Below are 18580 nucleotides of genomic sequence, written 5' to 3' on the forward strand. Positions count from 1 at the left end.
TCCTCCACAGCGTTCGGTCATGGGTGGCATGGACCGCATTATATAGACCACCACCAACCGCTTTCTTAACCGAATCTGAATATCTGGCTGGCGTTCTGCCCACCTGCACTACTTTACTACTTGTTCACAAACTGTTCTATTAGTGATTGACAGAGGTAGATTGTGGTGTTCAGCCTACTTCAGCCCCAAAACAGTCCGGTTTGAAGGGTGGGGCAGCTATTATACGATTTGATTGAAGGTTAGGCCTTATATTTTAAGCTGTTTAGCGACACTCGTGCTCGATATTTTATTGGCTTCTTATTGGCCACCTAACACCAGGTTGAACATGATTCCTTTGCCTGGTTTAAATTAATGATTTTAGATTAAGTCCATGAATTAATCAAACATGCTTTAAACTAAATTGTGACGTATTATTTTGACAATAAAGATAACTATTATCTCTTATCATAGACCTATATAGTCTCTTATGACAACCCTCCTTCTCTATTCAGTAAATGAAAACGCGTATATCCTATCTTCCGTGGAGCACGTACAAAATATCACGTACGACGAAGCACATCGATGTGAACCTCGTTCTCAAAATAAAGGCATCGTGATCCCATCCTGGCATACATTCAAATAAAACAATGCATTACAATGCACTGTCTCTATGTTTGCACGTGTGTACCGAACGCGTGTTACACGAAACAGAAATAGGCAAGCGACCATTGACCCTGTTAGGCGTTCTCAATATAGTAATATATTTCTTAATTCAACAAATTTTGGTATAGTAATCGGGTGACAGACGGTAAATTTGTAATGAGAGCAAATAATGAAAAATATACATAAGTTGTGGCTACGATTGCCAGACGTCCTGTATTTTCCGAGACGTCCCGTATTTTAGGCTTAGTTTAAAACGTCCCGGCGGGACTGATTCTGTCACGTATTCGAACCATACGATTAAATAATTGTATTGATTTTTATAAATATGTTCAAACTGACTCGCTCCTCAGAGAAATATAAAAAAAAGTAAAGAATTTCACTATATAATTTTGTTTTTATTTGTCCCGGGTAAAAAACTAGATTGCCGTATATTTTGTTGCCTGTTTATGCATTTGCCCCTTATAGGCTGAACTAAAATCTGGCAACCCTAGCTATGGCATTAATGAGCTATATAAAAACTCTATTAACGACTAGCTGACCTTTCTGTCACTCATGTTCGTGAAAGATCAAGTAAAAAGTTATAAAATATGTCGGTAGTTCAAGAACCCACAATGCTTCTCGAAGATTATCGTGGCAACGTAACATTATTATAATATTAACTAAACGAGTATTAACTTCAAAGGCTGTCTAGCTTCTATTGAAATTTCAGAATGAAACAAACGATAAAGAACCTTTTTAATTTTGGAATACGTTCCAAAAATAATTATAGCGCATATGTTACATTTCGTTGATACGCATAAATCATTCAATGTACTTAAAATAAACAGAGCACCATGTGTTATCGTGCGCGCTCACTGTTATGACATTTATTTGACATGCCAATAAATATTAAGCTCAATCGATACTAGCAGATTTTTATCACTGCCCGTTTGAGTGCCGTGATATACCTGTGATAATAATAATAATATTCTTTTTTCAAATTTTATTTTCACATGTTTGTCAAACGACTTTGTTGTAGTTAGCAAGTAGATAAGTAACAGTAAGTTTTTACGGTTTTTAGGGCTGTGCTCGATTTAAACCGGCAAATTATTTTTTATTGGTTATTAATAAAAAAAATTGCATATACAAATAGGCTGGAGGTATGACGTCTTGTGAGTCCGCACGGATAGGTACCACCACCCCGTCTATTTCTGCCGTGAAGCAGTAATGCGTTTGGGCTTGAAGGGTGGGGCAGCCGTCGTACAGCAAAAACTGAGACCTTAGAATTCATGTCTCAAAGTAGGCATTCCGCCTAATTTACTTTGTAGATGTCTATCTACGGTTTTCGGTAACCACTTAACGTCAGTTGGACCGTGAGCTCGTTTACTCACTTAAGCAATAAATAAAAAAGGCTTGATTGATTTAGCTCTATTCTATAGTACTAGGGCTTCTAGTATCTTTATAATTATCAATAAAAAAATCAGTACATTTTAAAATATTTCTCTCAATTTTGAATATTCCGCGATGATTGATTTAGATTACGTTAAGTTCAGAAATGAGTGAAACAAATAAATATATGTAGGTCGCTTTAAGTGATATAAATGGTGGCGATGCGAGGAGCGAAGATGTGTTTTATTTTATTTATTTAGCGTTTCTTTGGGTTGTAACGAAATGAAGAATAGTGGATTATTAAACGTTTAGCATCTGTGAAATTACGCAAGTATGAGAAAATGAAAACTGGACCTGAAAGACTTCGTGGCCTTTTTTCATTTTATCTTTCATTTAACATAATATGTATTTATATACTAGCTGACCCGGCAGACTTCGTAGTGCCTCAATAGATAAAAAAAAGGAATCCGTCCGACGAGGGCCACATCAAAGGGAAAACAAAATTGTTATTTTTATTTAACTCCGAGCATTTTCTTAATTATCTACCTTTTAGCTTCTCTGGACTTCTACAAATAATTCAAGACCAAAATTAGCCAAATCGATCCAGCAGCTCTCGAGTTTTAGCGAGACTAACGAACAGCAATTCATTTTTATATATAAAGATTAATAGAATATTTTCATATATGAACAGATTATTTGTGTCTATACAACAGCAAAAATTGAACCGCAAGAAGCTATAAAACTGCCACAACCTATTAATGTCAAATTATTTTCGTTGACGTCGATAATAAGACATTCCTAATTTGAACTTAAAATTCACTGTCGCTGGCGAAACAACCTCAACATACTTTAATTAAATTTGTAAAAATAAAGTGTGAAATATTTTAGATTAATCTCATGTTATTTTAATTACTTTAAAAACTAATTTTGAATTGTACTCGTAGGAGCAACTCAAGTGTCAAATTGAATTTACGACGTTTAATTGCATGATCACGGCCCGTATTAATAAATGGCGTAATTAATTTGATGATTTGTGAGAGCTATTACTCATAATATAATTTGTCATGAAATGTGGTATTCGAAATATTTTTATGTCTGATATTATTCTTATACCTTTAAACGAGAAATTCTTGTATAGATATATATAATCTGAATCTCAGAAACGGCTCCAACGATTTTCATAATATTTAGTATACATGGAATTTCGGGGGCGATAAATCCATCTAGTTACGATTTATTTTCAGAAAATGTTGTTTTATTCGTGTTTTCAATAATCAACTCTTCCCGACATCTATTGACGAATAATAATACTATTTTTCTTAATTGAGGGCAACTAACCAAGATGGCGTTATCAAAAAAAAACCGAGCAAAGCTCGGTCATCATCTAGTAGTATTAAAATCGGTTCACCAGCAGCGGAAACAATACATAGGTGAACTGTTGTTTCTTTATAAATTTACGTTAAAACAATTTACGTTTAGAGTTCGGGAACGCTTTATTTATTTATACCAAAATATAAAACTTCTTAAAATGATAAAATTAGTAAAACACACCTTAAATACGAACTGAATTAATTACAATTAAGTCATGCTTCAGTTATCAACCCCAAGCATTACAACCATAAGTTCGTGAATAAATAAAAATTAAACAACTAAAAATATATTCGTAAGCAGTAGTTGTAAAAACTTAAAATTCAATAAAGTACTCATTAGAAATCTTACCGTTTCCTGCATCTATGTGAACCCATTTTGAAGTACAGACGGCAGTTATCCATAAAAATGTGCACAGTCCTGAGAATACTGTGCAGCCAAATAGGATTCGTCTCTCAATCACCAGCGCCTGCAGGAGAGGCCGTCTCTCAGCGCCTACAGATGAGGCCGTCGACATTTTATCCGTCTCCATCTTATCAATCACTGTAACAAAGAAAAGGTTTTCAGTAAGCATTGATAACAAAAATTATGTTTTTTGACGTGCAAACTAATTTTGTTCAAGGATTTTTTTTTTCCAATTCTTTTTGTTTCTCGTTTAGTCGCTGGTTCTAAGCCAAGTTTGTTCCAGCAAAACTATTTTTGCAGTAAACAAAATTTTCGAAATTCTTCATGAAAGTAATACGCAAATGAAAACATTTCCTATCACCTGCTATTTACAAACGCATCGCTCGCCACAGGAGCATAGTTGATACCTTATACCTGCAACCGCGTTAATCCATAGTGCGTTTACAGATCCTATTTTTATCATGTAAAATCCGGCTTAGACTTAAATTCGGTCTACGGTATTTTTCGAAATTTTTTGAACATAGCTTAGAGTATCTAGGCAGTGGGTTAGCTGTGGTCTCATCATTGATTTGTGATCTACCGTATTTTTAAAGACAGACATTCATCTGTTCAAACATATAGGTACCTTGCAAATATATGTTGCTCTAATCACTAAATGTGATTTATGGAATAGCTTTAGAGACTTTAAGACTGTCGCCGTAAAGAGACCGACACCAGTGTTTTACTTTAGTGGCAGTCACTGGGATATTCTGGTTATATTTCAGCCGCAAGTAAGATCCCAATTTTTTTTGCTACTTCTCGTGGCAGTGGATAATTTCTTTCTGCTAATGCCCCACATCACTAAAAGAGGTAGCAGAGTGAACTACCTTTTCCCCACAGAAACCCACAACCGCCATGCTGTTAGTAACTAGTCAGGTCATAAGTATTGTCACACAGTAAAAACTTTTCTTTTAGAATGCTGGCCACAAAAAAGTTTATTGAATTCGAATTTCGAATTGTTCATGAAAATAAAAAAGGTATACTTTTAGAATTTTATTCATTTTTAAACATGGAGTGGACGCTTAAAGAAGACCGTGTTGCAGTTATTGCGTTGCATCGTTGCGGTTACGCGCCAATTCACATTTTTAACATATTGAAAAATTTTAATATAACCAAAAGATTCGTTTATCGTACCATCAAACGATACAATGAAGACTCTAGTGTAGATGACAGGTCAAGAAGTAGTCGCCCTCGGTCTGTTAGGACTCCAGCAGTGATAAAAGCTGTGACGGCGCGAATTCAAAGAAATCCCAAACGTAAGCAGAAACTGTTGGCCCTTCAGATGAGGTTAAGCAGAACCACGGTGAAAAGGGTGTTAAATGAAGACTTAGGGCTTCGGGCATATCGAAGAAAAACAGGACATCGTTTGAATGCTCGTCTAATGGACCTGAGACTGAAGAGATGCCGCGCTTTGTTGAAGCGGTACACGGGAAAAAAATGTCGGGAAATTCTTTTTTCGGATGAAAAAATTTTTACCGTAGAAGACAGCTACAACAAACAAAATGATAAGGTGTACGCACACAGTAGTGAAGAAGCGAGCAACCGTATTCCGCGTGTTCAACGAGGTCATTTTCCATCCTCGCTCATGGTATGGTTGGGAGTTTCTTATTGGGGCTTAACAGAGGTACATTTTTGTGAGAAAGGTGTAAAAACGAATGCAGTTGTGTATCAAAATACAGTCCTGACGATCCTTGTGGAACCTGTTTCTCATACCATGTTTAATAACAGGCACTGGGTATTTCAACAAGATTCGGCGCCAGCTCATAGAGCGAAGAGCACACAAGACTGGCTGGCGGCGCATGAAATTGACTTCATCCGGCACGAAGACTGGCCCTCCTCCAGTCCAGATTTGAATCCGTTAGATTACAAGATATGGCAACACTTGGAGGAAAAGGCGTGCTCAAAGCCTCATCCCAATTCGGAGTCACTCAAGACATCCTTGATTAAGGCAGCCGCCGATATTGACATGGACCTCGTTCGTGCTGCGATAGACGACTGACCGCGCAGATTGAAGGCCTGTATCCAAAATCACGGAGGTCATTTTGAATAAACTTTAGTGTCATAAGAATCTATGTTTTGTTAAGTTCATTTTGGTATATGAATGGTTACATAATGAATAAACTTGTTTCAATTATTTTAAATTAAATATGTGACAGAATTTATGACCTGACTAGGTATAAGTGAATTGAGCTCGTTCAGTTTTTGATGGAGGTCCAATCAAACACCATCCAGATAACGACTAGGCTATGTATCCTTAGCAAATAAGAAATTATTTCCTGCAGTTTCCTTTTGAATTAAAAAAAACGAATTCCTAAAATTAAAGATATTTATGGCCACCATAACATTCGATTTAATCGATTATGTAACTGAAAATACAAGCTATTTATTCTTCAGAACTCAGCCTGCGTTAAATATGATTTTAATTCCATCATTTTATTTTCCCACTTGAATGAATCCTTGAGACCTTTGTGATTCATTAAGAGCTCTGCGAAAACTTTAAGAAGGCTTTATTTTAAACTATCTCAAAACATGCTATTCAAACGTAATAGGTCTTTGAAATAATTGGTTGAATTGAAATGAAATTAAATTTTTACTGGTGGTAGGACGTCTTGTGAGTCCGCACGGGTAGGTACCACCGCCCCGCCTATTTCTGCCGCGAAGCAGTAATGCGTTTCGGTTTGAAGGGCGGGGCAGCCGTTGTAACTATACTGAGACCTTAGAACTTATGTCTCAAGGTGGGTGGTGGCTATGGGCTCCTGTAACCACTTAATACCAGGTGGGCTGTGAGCTCGTTCACCCATTTAAGCATGAAATAAATAAAAATGAATTACATTTGTTCATCTACCCTGTGATTGCAAATCTAGTTTTTGCGGGAGTTTCACAAAAGATTTTTAGTTAGAATTTTAATTTCAGATTATATCTCGTAAATACGCCCACGGCGTGTTTTATCTCCATCGCCTGACATTCGTCGCTAACTCAAGTGTGTCCTTACGCTGTCTTACACTGGAATACCCCTTAAGAGATGTTTGATAGCTTAAAGCTTAGTCTGATCAGCTTCGTAGTAATAATCATTTACAAAATATCTCAGTTTATATGCATTATAATTAACTATTATATTTACTAGTTTTATAAGTTTTGAGGTGTATTTTGAGTTCTTAAAGGCCGGTACTACTGTTCCGAAAGATTATTTCGTGAAGCAGTAATTTTTGTGGGCGAATAGCGAAACAACATTTATATAATTATGAAGACTTAGATCTCGCGTCAGGTTCAGAGAGATCTTTGTGCTTGTCTGATGCGATGTTTGAAGGTTTCGGAGACTATTGAACAGCAAGCGAGCTTGTTACACAGCTAACGCATTAAATGCTAATATAATATGAATAAGTACAACCTCCGAAAATTTCATGTCTTTCTTTAACAATACAAGAGTCACAATATTTAATGCCGCATTTCATTGGGTTATTCAAGAAAAGAGCATATTCTTATCTGAAGGGTAGGCAACGCACTGGCGTAAACGCTGGTGACCGTGGGCGGCGGTGAATCACTTACCATCAGGTGACCCGTCTTGCTCGTTTGCCTATTAGTTGTATAAAAAAAAAAAAAAAATTCAGTTTAACTGAATGGCTACTCATCTTAGTGAAATTAGGTTTTACGATAGTAAAATCTCTAATTTATAAAAATATAATATTTAAATTAATCACATTTAAATAGCTATTTAATTTGAAACAAAAATAAAATACAGTTTACGGCTAACAGATGTCAACCAAAGATTAAAGTCATAACTGGATAATAACACGAAACTAATAATCTTATATATTAATACGTGAAGCAAAAACTTTGTATCCCTTTTTACGAAAATTGCGCGGACGGAGGAGTATGAAATCTTCCACACTTATAGAGAATATAGAAAAGAAGTGCACAATGCTAATATTTTTTTTAAATAATGCATAAAAGATACATTAAATCAATAAAGAAAACATTACACACACTACATACCATGTATTTGACGCACACACGCATGCATACTATTTATTGTCAAGCTTTTGCTCTTGACGTCTGTTGTGAAAATGAGAATAGATTAAATATTGTTTGTCTTTGTTAATATTTTTATAGTGTAGTCTTGGCGAAATTTGTGATTATAGAAGTAAATCATAATAGTGTGCAAACTTACAACTCCAATTAATTATAGTCGAATTTAGACTACTGCGGGACCTCTAGTTATGTTTAAGAATATAAACGTCAACGGCAATAGTATTCACCGATCTCACATTATTTTAAAATTATTTATTAAACCGAAATATTTTTTTCACAAAGCAATTTCGTCAAAGAGTAACATCGAAAGTCATAAATCTGAATATACCGCGGAAAGAGCGCTGTGATCATTATTTATTGTCGCAGTAGACGTATTTTGAAGCTTTAAACGTAAAAAATATGTACGTAATATCGTCTTTATTTAGCTGTCCAATGTCATGGTCATTGTATGAGTCAATGAAATTATGAGGATTAAAAAAATATTATTTATTAAAAATGTCGGTGATAATGAAACATTAAGATACCATGGTCCTTTTTTTGTTCATAACTACCGTCCCGCCCTCGCTTCGCTTCGGAAACTGTAATTTATTGTTGATTTCTCCACTATTTAATGGATGTTATTATACATTAAACCTTCCTCTTCAATTACTCTATCTATTAAAAAAAACCGCATCAAAATCCGTTGCGTAGTTTTAAAGATTTAAGCATACATAGGGGTATAGGGACAGAGAAAGCGACTTTGTTTTATACTATTTAAGATGTGCCAATAAATACGTTCAAGGCTTGCATAGAATGGTCATAGTATAGTTGAACCTTAAAACAAATTTCTTCATCGAACTTTGAGACACAAAATGTATGATATCTGCAATGATAGCATCAAACAATTACTCTGAGTATTCCGAACACATGAATCCTTCGGAATGTGCATGTGTGTAGTATTTTTATAGGTAGCTGTATGTGAATGCCCATTACTCTTATTGAGTACTCCGAATACATGAATCCTCTGGAATGTGCGTGTGTGGAGTATTTTTATAGCTGTAGGTGAATACCCACCTGGCAGTAAATTCTTGACAAAACCTTAAGATCTTATAAATTGAGACTCCTACAGACACAAGATTGAAGCCTTATCCACTAACTGCTTCAGGATGGAAATATGCAGCATAGGACTCAGGTGTACAGGATCAGAAATATCTCTTTAGCAGCAATTATGTAAATTAAAAAAATACGAGTTTGATTACACGACATTAATTAATGGTCCTTCATAAACACGTTTACATAACTTCTTATAAATAGTCAGTTCACTTGGAACGTATATAAGTACCTATATAACGGGAGAATATTTTATCCAGATTACCAGATCACTAGAGTATGAAGAGCGAAGAACGAAACAGAAGAAAGAAGAAATAAAAACGAAGAAGAAAGATACAGTCGAACTGCCCCTGTGGGTCGCAGCGATACCTACATTCCCGCCTAGCAACGGTTGCATCTATGTAAACATTTTGTATAAAAATTATCATAATTTCCTTTTTAAAAAAACATGGGGAGATTCTCTATGGGCAGAGGGGTTTCCCTGGGGACTGTTCCTTCCCCCTTGAGCGACGACCCCATAGCTTTTAACCATTGAGCGGATATTAAGATAACACCTAACGAAGCTCTCATGTATTCTTTTTAACTTCGGGAGATAATTGCAGCAATAAAGATATACAATTTTATATATTTTCCGAGCATCTGTCTTCATTCGTTGAATTAAAGCTAAAATTATTACGGGATACTTTTGCGATACGGACTGTATAATCAACTCCGTAAATCACAAAGTCTGACGTTTTTCGTTCTCATCCCTCGGTCTCATTTAAACACATGAAAAGAGTTTCTCATTTTATATTTCAGGATAGAATTGTTTGAGTCTTCTCCGTAAAGTTTCTCACTGCAAAATGCATCTAATTGAAATACTTACTTTATTAAAATTAGGAGCTTCAAATTTTAAGCTGATATTTTTGCATAGCATGATTTTGTTATTCAAGATTTCCTAAGGCATACGTATGCTACATCCATATATCAACTAACAACTACAAATTTAGAACTAATAGTTGAAATCTTATGTTCCGAATTCGATTTAAAAAAAACAACAATTTTTACTAAAGACGAAGTCATTTCCTTCAGGCATGTAAAGTCGGGAACGATTTATCTCTAATTACGTCACGTCGTTTACGAGCTCATGCTAATGGGATGTCCATCGTCGTGTTTAATATCATCTCTGAACTAAAATCCCATTTAATTGCTTTACGGAATGTTTCTACGCTTTATTCAGGCGTTCTACTTATTTCATTGTTCAATGTTCTACCATCTACTTCATAGTTTGCTACTTTTGGCTATAAAAATGCTGGGCCGCAAAATCGTAATTGTAAATCGCATCGCATTAGATGGTGAATTGGATCTACATTTGAGGTAGTACCCATTTCAACATTTTATTATTATGACTATAACGAATTAGCGGTTTCATACCCAAAACTGTATTCTGGAAATGTAACGAGAGTATATTTTTTGTTTTGCCACTGTTGGAGTCGATTTTGTCGTTTGACCTTATCATGGGACTTGATAATTCCTAGGCTCTGTAGTAACAAGGGTGATGACCGCATCGTAGTACAATTGGTATTATCCGTACAAATTATAGTATCTCGGCCTCATTTATCTAGTAACTAAGATTGACTGTACTTTGTCAGTCTTGATAGTGTTAACGGAATTGCCAATATTATTATGTCGAAAACGACTAATCACTAACAGTGTTGAATGATAGTTTTTCGCGATAGATGCTGTCTATGGACTAAAATGATTGTTAATTAGGTGTCCCGTGAACTGATTTACTAATCTAAGCAAATAAATAAATTTAACCTTCAAATTTTAATCATTCGTTGAATTTGAATTAATGGTGGTTCAATTACATCGTACATTTTATTATGCATAATGAATATTATAATGTATAATTTTACATACGTCTATTGTTTTTCTTCCTTTTTTCTAGATGTTAGTAGTTTTTTGTATTTTACCACCGCCTAAATCCCTGATCGGGTTAAGATCACCTTAGAAATAATGAATCATTTAAATTAAATCTCATGATTTTAAAGACTAAACATTAAAGTCGTCTAGCATTAAAACGCATTTCCTCATAAGCATTGACATAAACTCTTAACGCCAGATTTAAGCATCGTTAATTAGACGCGTCTGACGGACCCTTATCGAGGGGAGGATGACTCGGCGTCAGGAAGACTGGCGGCATGTACATTATAAAGACGCCACACTCAACAAACAGAGACTCGATACCAGTCTTATTATTATAGTTAACAATTTAATAACAATCATATTTATATGAATCTTGTTTAATATAAGGAAGGGAGAAGTCCTCTTGAGTTTCGCCGATTATTCTCCGGCATGTTTTTGGAAGAGAGCGTTCAGAATTCAAAAAGTACATGTTGTTTTTTTTTTTTTTTAATTTGGATTTTAATAATAAAAGCTTTTATGATGAACGGAAAGCTAAAGCGATAAAAGACATAAGGTAGAAATTTCAATTTTAGTGTGACAAGGCGATACCATCCGTCAAAATGAAAACATATTTTATAGGCAGCGGCTTGGCTCTGCCCCTGGCATTGCTGAAGTCCATAGGCGACGGTAACCACTCACCATCAAGTGGGCCGTACGCTCGTCTGCCTACAAGGGGAATAAAAAAAAAACGTGACTGCTTCGCGGGAGAAGGCGTCTTTTCACCAGCAAATAAGCAATCTTTTAAGTGATGCGAATTTTTATTATACGACGTATTTCTTTCATGAGCGTAAATTAGGTACATATTATTTAGATTTAATTGATATCGGCTGCGGAATTCGAAAGCTGGAAAATTTGTATCAAATAAACAGACTGTTATATCCATTCGACACATCTCCTTTAGTCAGTACATATATTCAGTCGAATATGTTTTAAAATAAAATATATATATTTATTTTGGTTCCATTGTTACTGTTGATACATACATCATAATAATATCTATGTGACCTTTTGATTTTATAAAAGTAGATTTAACTTTATGATTTTGGTGTCAAGACTACGCAATGGTTGGCTCACTGCCTACCAATGCTTACATGATGTTCATTATATCTCTACAAAGTTGCATGTCTTGTCCGTAATTCATTATTGGATAGTAGTTCGATGAAAGGCTAGTTTAATTATAGATGCAATTATTGCAATAAATTGGTTATTTTTTTAATTAGCTATTTTCCCAAAAGCAGTAAAAGCACCTTGAGATATAGGTACAATGAATAATGATAAAAGTTACATTCGTACAATGAGTGCGTTACTCGTTAAATTTTGACGGTAAAAGTCTTAACGGTAAATGTAGGCATTCAGGCGTACTTTATCTTGCGGGCTTGGAATATACCATAATTGAGATGGGATAGTTCATATAGAGAGCGATACGCATTGGGGAGTTCGTTTTTTTATTACATATTTGGGTGAATGGGTTCATGGCTCACTTTGTGTTAAATAGTTAATGGAAACCATAGATATAAAAACTTGATTACGGGTACTCATTTTGTGACGAGAAATTGAAATCTCAATTGGATTGTACAACGTATCCCACCCTGCAACCAGGAACACATGACTACTTCACGGCAGAAATAAACAAGATGATGACACCACTATCCCTGCCAGCTTATAATACGCTCTAACATCGCTCGTTATCAAAATGAATAAGATTGCTGCTAGAAAAGGTATTAGCTAATCGGATACTGTTGCTTACTGGAAAAAATTATTCATTAAACCTTTGAAATCCAGCTCATCATCATCAACATCATCATCAACAGCCCACAGTCGTTCACATAGGCCTCTCCCAATTTACACCACCGAACCCGGTCTGCGGCTCTCCTCATCCACTTCTTGCCGGCCACGCACCGCGTGCGGAGGTCATCGCACCGTCTATCCAGTACAACTAACTTTGGTATGGATGTACGAGTATCTTATGGAATCATTGCACGTCATTGTGACAGACTTGTAGACGTCCGATTAATTAAATTTGCATAAAGGATTGCCGAATGCAATTTTATAACTTCGCTCTCTCTTATCCTGACCAGTATCGAAAGGATAAAAAAAATTGTGAAATTAATTATTAGTTCGATTTTTAGATCGATTTCGTTAATAAAGCTTGTATTTTGGTTCTTATAGTTCTAATGATACAAAAACAAATACTATATCAGTTTGGAGACAGATGCGTCTTAACTTCTTATATTTACATGTGTTGGACGAAACATATAATTTATTGGATTATTAATATGGATTAAAAAATAAAAAAATGTTAGCGCAACATTTTTATTACGTAGTTCAAGATGGCTTGAATTAACGCTGACAGGAAACTACTGGACATACCAACGCAAACTCGACGACGGGGCGTCGCTTAATCTTATTTTAAATTACATTTTTTTTACGCTATCACAGTTCAAAATACTTTAAGCAATAGAAAATAATTTCGTAGCATCAGTTTATTATTCGTTGAACATTAGCTTATTAATTTAATTAATCAATTCTTCTCCTTGCGTCGCTATCCTCTTTACTGAGGTTCGCGACTCTCCCACTGCATCATTTTCTCGTGTACATTATAAAATAATTAATACAATAACACTGTTTATATTAAGTTAGTGGTCTTTGAGTTTTCTTATGTCAGTTAAATTTTGAATTCATGAAAACAATTAAAATAGTGGTAGTGAAATTAGTGATTAATAAAAATGTATGGGAAGACGCGCTCACAGTTTACTGGACGTTTTATGGTTATTGTAGGTCATAGACCTGTTTTTGAGACAATAAATTTCAGTTTTAATAAAAAGCTCTATCCGGGTGGGATAGCACTTTTTGTCATAATCAGAACACGTGATTTCTTTGTGATAGAATTAGGGAAAAGACGATGCACGAAGCACTCTCGCTAGGGCCAATGTTAGCCCATTTTCTCAGGTTGAGCACCGTGAGCTCACCTACCAATCACACTGTAACTGGAATAGCCCCCTTTAAGCTACCAGTGAATAAGCAGGCAAAAAATACCCATTATAGTATAAAAACATCTCATATTACCAGTTCTCAAGTTAGGATTACAGTGTTTCCGATTATGACAAAACAAGTTTTTTTATTGCTTAGATGAGTGAACAAGCTCTCGGATCACCTGGTGTTCAATAGTAACCGAATCCTAAAAACATTACAAGTAAATGAAACATGACGTAAAAGTTGCAATAGTATATAATTTGGCTATCACACCCTTCAAAACGTAATGTACAAATGCTTCACGGCAGAAATAGACAGGGTAATTCTACTTACCCGTGCGGGTTTACAATACACTCTACCAGCACTTTATTCTACTTTACAGGAATATATTGGTAATCAGACATAGGTACTAATACTACGAAGTTTCAATATCAGAGTATCATAAAACGCCATTGCTTGAATTGTAAACATAAAACGCAATTGCTTGAATTGTAAAGGTAAAGTTATAATCACACAAAATAAAATTATACCATACACAAAAAAAAGTATTATAGAAAACAGATATTTGTTATCAAGTTGTCCCCGAACATTATTATGACAGTAAAACAGTTCATTATACTCTGTATATCTCGAGGTCATTATGGAAGCTAGCCAAATGAATTGTAACAGAAAAAAGTGCGATATTGTTACGCTACGTTAGTCATCTTTTACCGTTCTGACATTCTAACAGTTCAACAAGTGCCTAGAGAGATTATAGATATTTTCCGGATAATTAATTAATAATTTCTCTATGCTTCAGTAAATATGAATTGACTTAAATTTATCAATAAAACGATACAAACGTTTTGATTTCCGGTCTTTAAATAGCACAAATCACTTTTTATAGTTTCTGTTTCTTTTAAATAAGTGGTTTGTGTTTGAATCTGTGATTTATTCAAATTAGGTCCAATCTCTACTGTTTTCTTAATAGGCTTTCTTTAAAAATCTCATTTCTTTTATTATTTCTAGTAATTGCGGCAGATGAGATAAGATCCTTCGATCGCCTCTTAACACCGATGGACTTCAAACCCGCTATCCATATCTAATCGTTCACGTACTCTTAAAATCGGCTTCTGTGAACGCTACAAGCAACGCAAATGACTCTGCTCACTACCAAATCGTAGTAGGTAACCAAAAATGACATAAAAAATTGTCTGCATCGTCATCATTAATGGCCACACAGATCTTTTACTCGTCCGATAAAATATGTCTAAATAAGTCTCTTAAAAATACTGTTTTCTGAAAATGAGGTTGGTAAGAGAGTGTTAACTATGAATGTGGAAGGATATAGAGGAAGAGGTAGACCTAAGAAGAAATGGATGGATTGCGTAATAGACGATATGGGTAAGAGGGGAGTGAGCGAAGAAATGGTATATGATAGAAGAGTATGGAAGAAGAAAACATGTTGCGCTGACCCCAGGTGACTGGGAGAAGGGCAGGATAATGATGATGATGATGTTTTCTGCAACATCAGGCCGTTCTACAATGTTCACACACAAATCGATAAACTCGTCACGTCGACTAAAATACTCTACTCATCCGATAAAATATGACTTTAATTTATTCCAACAGTTCAGAAGATCTTAAGATTATTTAAGATCTCCAGCGAAAATGGGTAATGAGATGGTCAGAGGGTGTTAAACTCCCCAACCATTTCATTGCGTTATCTTTATTATTTATTAGCTTTGTCTTCTTATATTGATTTTAACCCGACATTTTGGGATTCTAATATTGTCTGTTCCGTATCGAAAACCTAGCTATTAAATAAAATAAAATATACTCTCGTGCTTTGTATATATATTATATTATGTAGTAAGATATTAGAAGAAAGTACATGTTATGTAGAAAGACACTATAGACTAGTTTCAATTCTGGTACCAATTGGGCATTTTCGGTACACATAACAGCTTGGTGTCGTTGGGTCTAAAATATGTAACTCTGTTCAACCACTGTATTTATAATATACTGTTTACACCTGTTATACATATATGCTTATGTAACGATGGATACTGATAATTTTAGTGATAAATAACGCGTTATTCAATAACTTGAAATGATTATGCTGCTAAGTATCAAGTGTTACTGTGAAATCGATGATAATATCACCCGATAAATGTATCTGAATAAATATTTACACGCACTATAGAATTTAGATTGCTCGTATAACATTGAAGATATCAAACTCAAATAAACTATTTAAGGAATCAAACGAAAGTAAGCCCAATTATGACTTGCAAAGGGCGGACGATGAGTTGTAGATAAGAAAAGTCGAATATCGAACTCAATGGCGTATATTGGAAGAGGCTTATATTCAGTAGTAGATGAGCACAGACAATAATGACGTCACGACCCAAAAATATAGATATGACACAGAATACGTTTAACACATATTATACCTTTTATTGTGTCACAGATAACGCAAATACCCGGCTGAAATGCTATCTATAAGCCACTCTTCTGATTTAAATATGCTTCCATTCAATGCTTTTAGCTCTACACTTGCATTTCAGCGTACATTGTATATATTATATGAATAAAGCACACGTGATTCCTGGAGTCTCGTGACGTCAGCTGGCATTCATAGTTGAATTGTCTGTACTAGTAAATGTGCCAATGATGTAAACGCCCGCGCCATTAACTATTATCAAACTCATTTTGCTTCATATAATTTTTCATATTATAAAATAATATAAGACGTGCCTCAAAGATTTCACTGCCGGGCAATAAAATATTATTCTTATTTTTTTGCCACTTTTTTATTCTGTTGTGAATTAATCACTGAACCGATCATCCTGACGTTAAATAATCGTAATATAGCGACATAAAGTACCTTTCATTTAATATTTCTAAAGCAAGATTATTTTCTACAATAACGTAAGTGAAGCCACGTGCACAAATCAGTATTTGAATATTAAAAATGCCTCTTTTTATTGTATTTTCCGGGAGACTGGGTTCATATAAATTTGAAATTACATTGCATGTGTAATTAATTCGTAAGAGTTCAGCCTAAAAAAATACGGTATCAATCTGTATATTAATACGCGAAGCAAAAACTTTGTACCCCTTTTTACGAAAATTGCGCGGACGGAGGAGTATGAAATTTCTCACACTTATAGAGAATATAGAGAAGGAGTGCACAATGCTAATATTTTTTTTAAATAATGCATAAAAGATACTTTAAATCAATAAAGAAAACATTACGCAAATTACCATGTATTTGACACAACACATACAAAAAATATACTCTTTGTTTACTGTCAATTGGGAAATTTTTGTTATTGTTTAAAGTCTGTGGTCGAATTGAAAATAGATTAATATTGTTTGTCTTTAATGTTATTGATCTATAGTGCAGTTTTGGTGAATACTGTGATTATATTATCGAAATATAATAGTGTTTGACAATAGAACCATAATAATGTTTAAACTTATAATTTCAATTAACTATAGTCGAATCTCGACTACTGCGGGGCCAGTAGTTTTTATAAAAGGGTGGTACGTCGTAACTAATACGCACTTACGATCGACACAAATGGGAAGTACTACTGCCTCAGCTATTTCTTCCGCGAAGCAATAATGCGTTGCGGTTTGAAAGGTGCAGCCGCTTAGATGATTTCAACTCAATGTGAGTGACAGCATTTACGTTGATAAGTCTGTGGGTTCCGGTAACTACATGGGTTCAATTGGGATGTTAGCACGTTCACTCATCTAAGCAATAGGTATAAAGAGATACACACAAAAAAAATATTGTTAATTTAAAAAAATTTTTTTTTTGCTTAGATGGGTTGACGATCTGACTGCACACCTAGTGTTAAGTGGTTACTGGAGCCCATAGATGTCTACGACGTAAATGTGCCTCCCACCTTGAGATATAAGTTCTAAGGTCTCATTATAGTTACAACGGCTGCCCCACCCTTCAAACCAAAACGCATTAGGTACTGCTTTACGGCAGAAATAGGTAGGGTGTTGGTACCTACCCGCACAGACCCACAAGAGGGTCCACCACCAGTAATTACTCAAATAATAATTTTGCGGGTTTGATTTTTATTACAGGATGTTATTCCTTCACCGTGGAAGTCAATCGTGAACGTTTGTTGAGAACTTATTTCATTAGAAAAATTGGTACCCGCCTGAAATTCGAACACCGGTGTATCGCTCAATAACGAATACACCGGACGTCTTATCCTTTAGGCCACGACGACTTAAAACGTATCCAATTCGAGATTCCATTGAATTCAAACTACATGCTCAGAATTATTAATTACCAAATTATTCATAGACAGTTTTCTTTCATCCTACAAACCGAGCATTTTTAATTCACTTTATTAAACCTGCTTACATTGCTGACGCTCCACTCATTTAACCATAATATCTACAATAATATTATAAATCTATAATAATATTATAAAGAGGAAAGATTTGTTTGTTTGTTTGTATTGAATAGGCTCCGAAACTACTGAACCGATTTGAAATTCTTTCACTGTTTGAAAGCTACACTATTCCCGAGTGACATAGCCTTAATTTTTTTTTGAAAAAATTAGAGATCCTTACTATAACTCCAATAATGTAACCCAAGGTGTAAAAAAAATTACCTAAAATATTATTTACATCGCGTGCCCTGCGAAAACTATTGATGATAGAATAAAATAATGTACTACGACTTTGTAGAACACATTATTATTTA

The 18580-nt window shown here is 34.8% G+C and overlaps 1 protein-coding gene across 1 annotated transcript in view; it reads right to left on the bottom strand.

The window, feature by feature from the left end:
- Positions 1-18580, bottom strand: part of LOC101744647 (uncharacterized) — a 52001-nt gene that overhangs the window by 30917 nt on the left and 2504 nt on the right. The window contains exon 2 of the mRNA XM_004925800.5: positions 3730-3921. Within this exon, the coding sequence (XP_004925857.1) occupies positions 3730-3910 (181 nt within the window). The 5' untranslated portion in view covers positions 3911-3921. The remainder of the gene's footprint in view (positions 1-3729; positions 3922-18580) is intronic.

Source organism: Bombyx mori, chromosome 17 (genome assembly GCF_030269925.1).
Source record: "Bombyx mori chromosome 17, ASM3026992v2".
NCBI classification, from domain to species: Eukaryota; Metazoa; Arthropoda; class Insecta; order Lepidoptera; family Bombycidae; genus Bombyx; species Bombyx mori.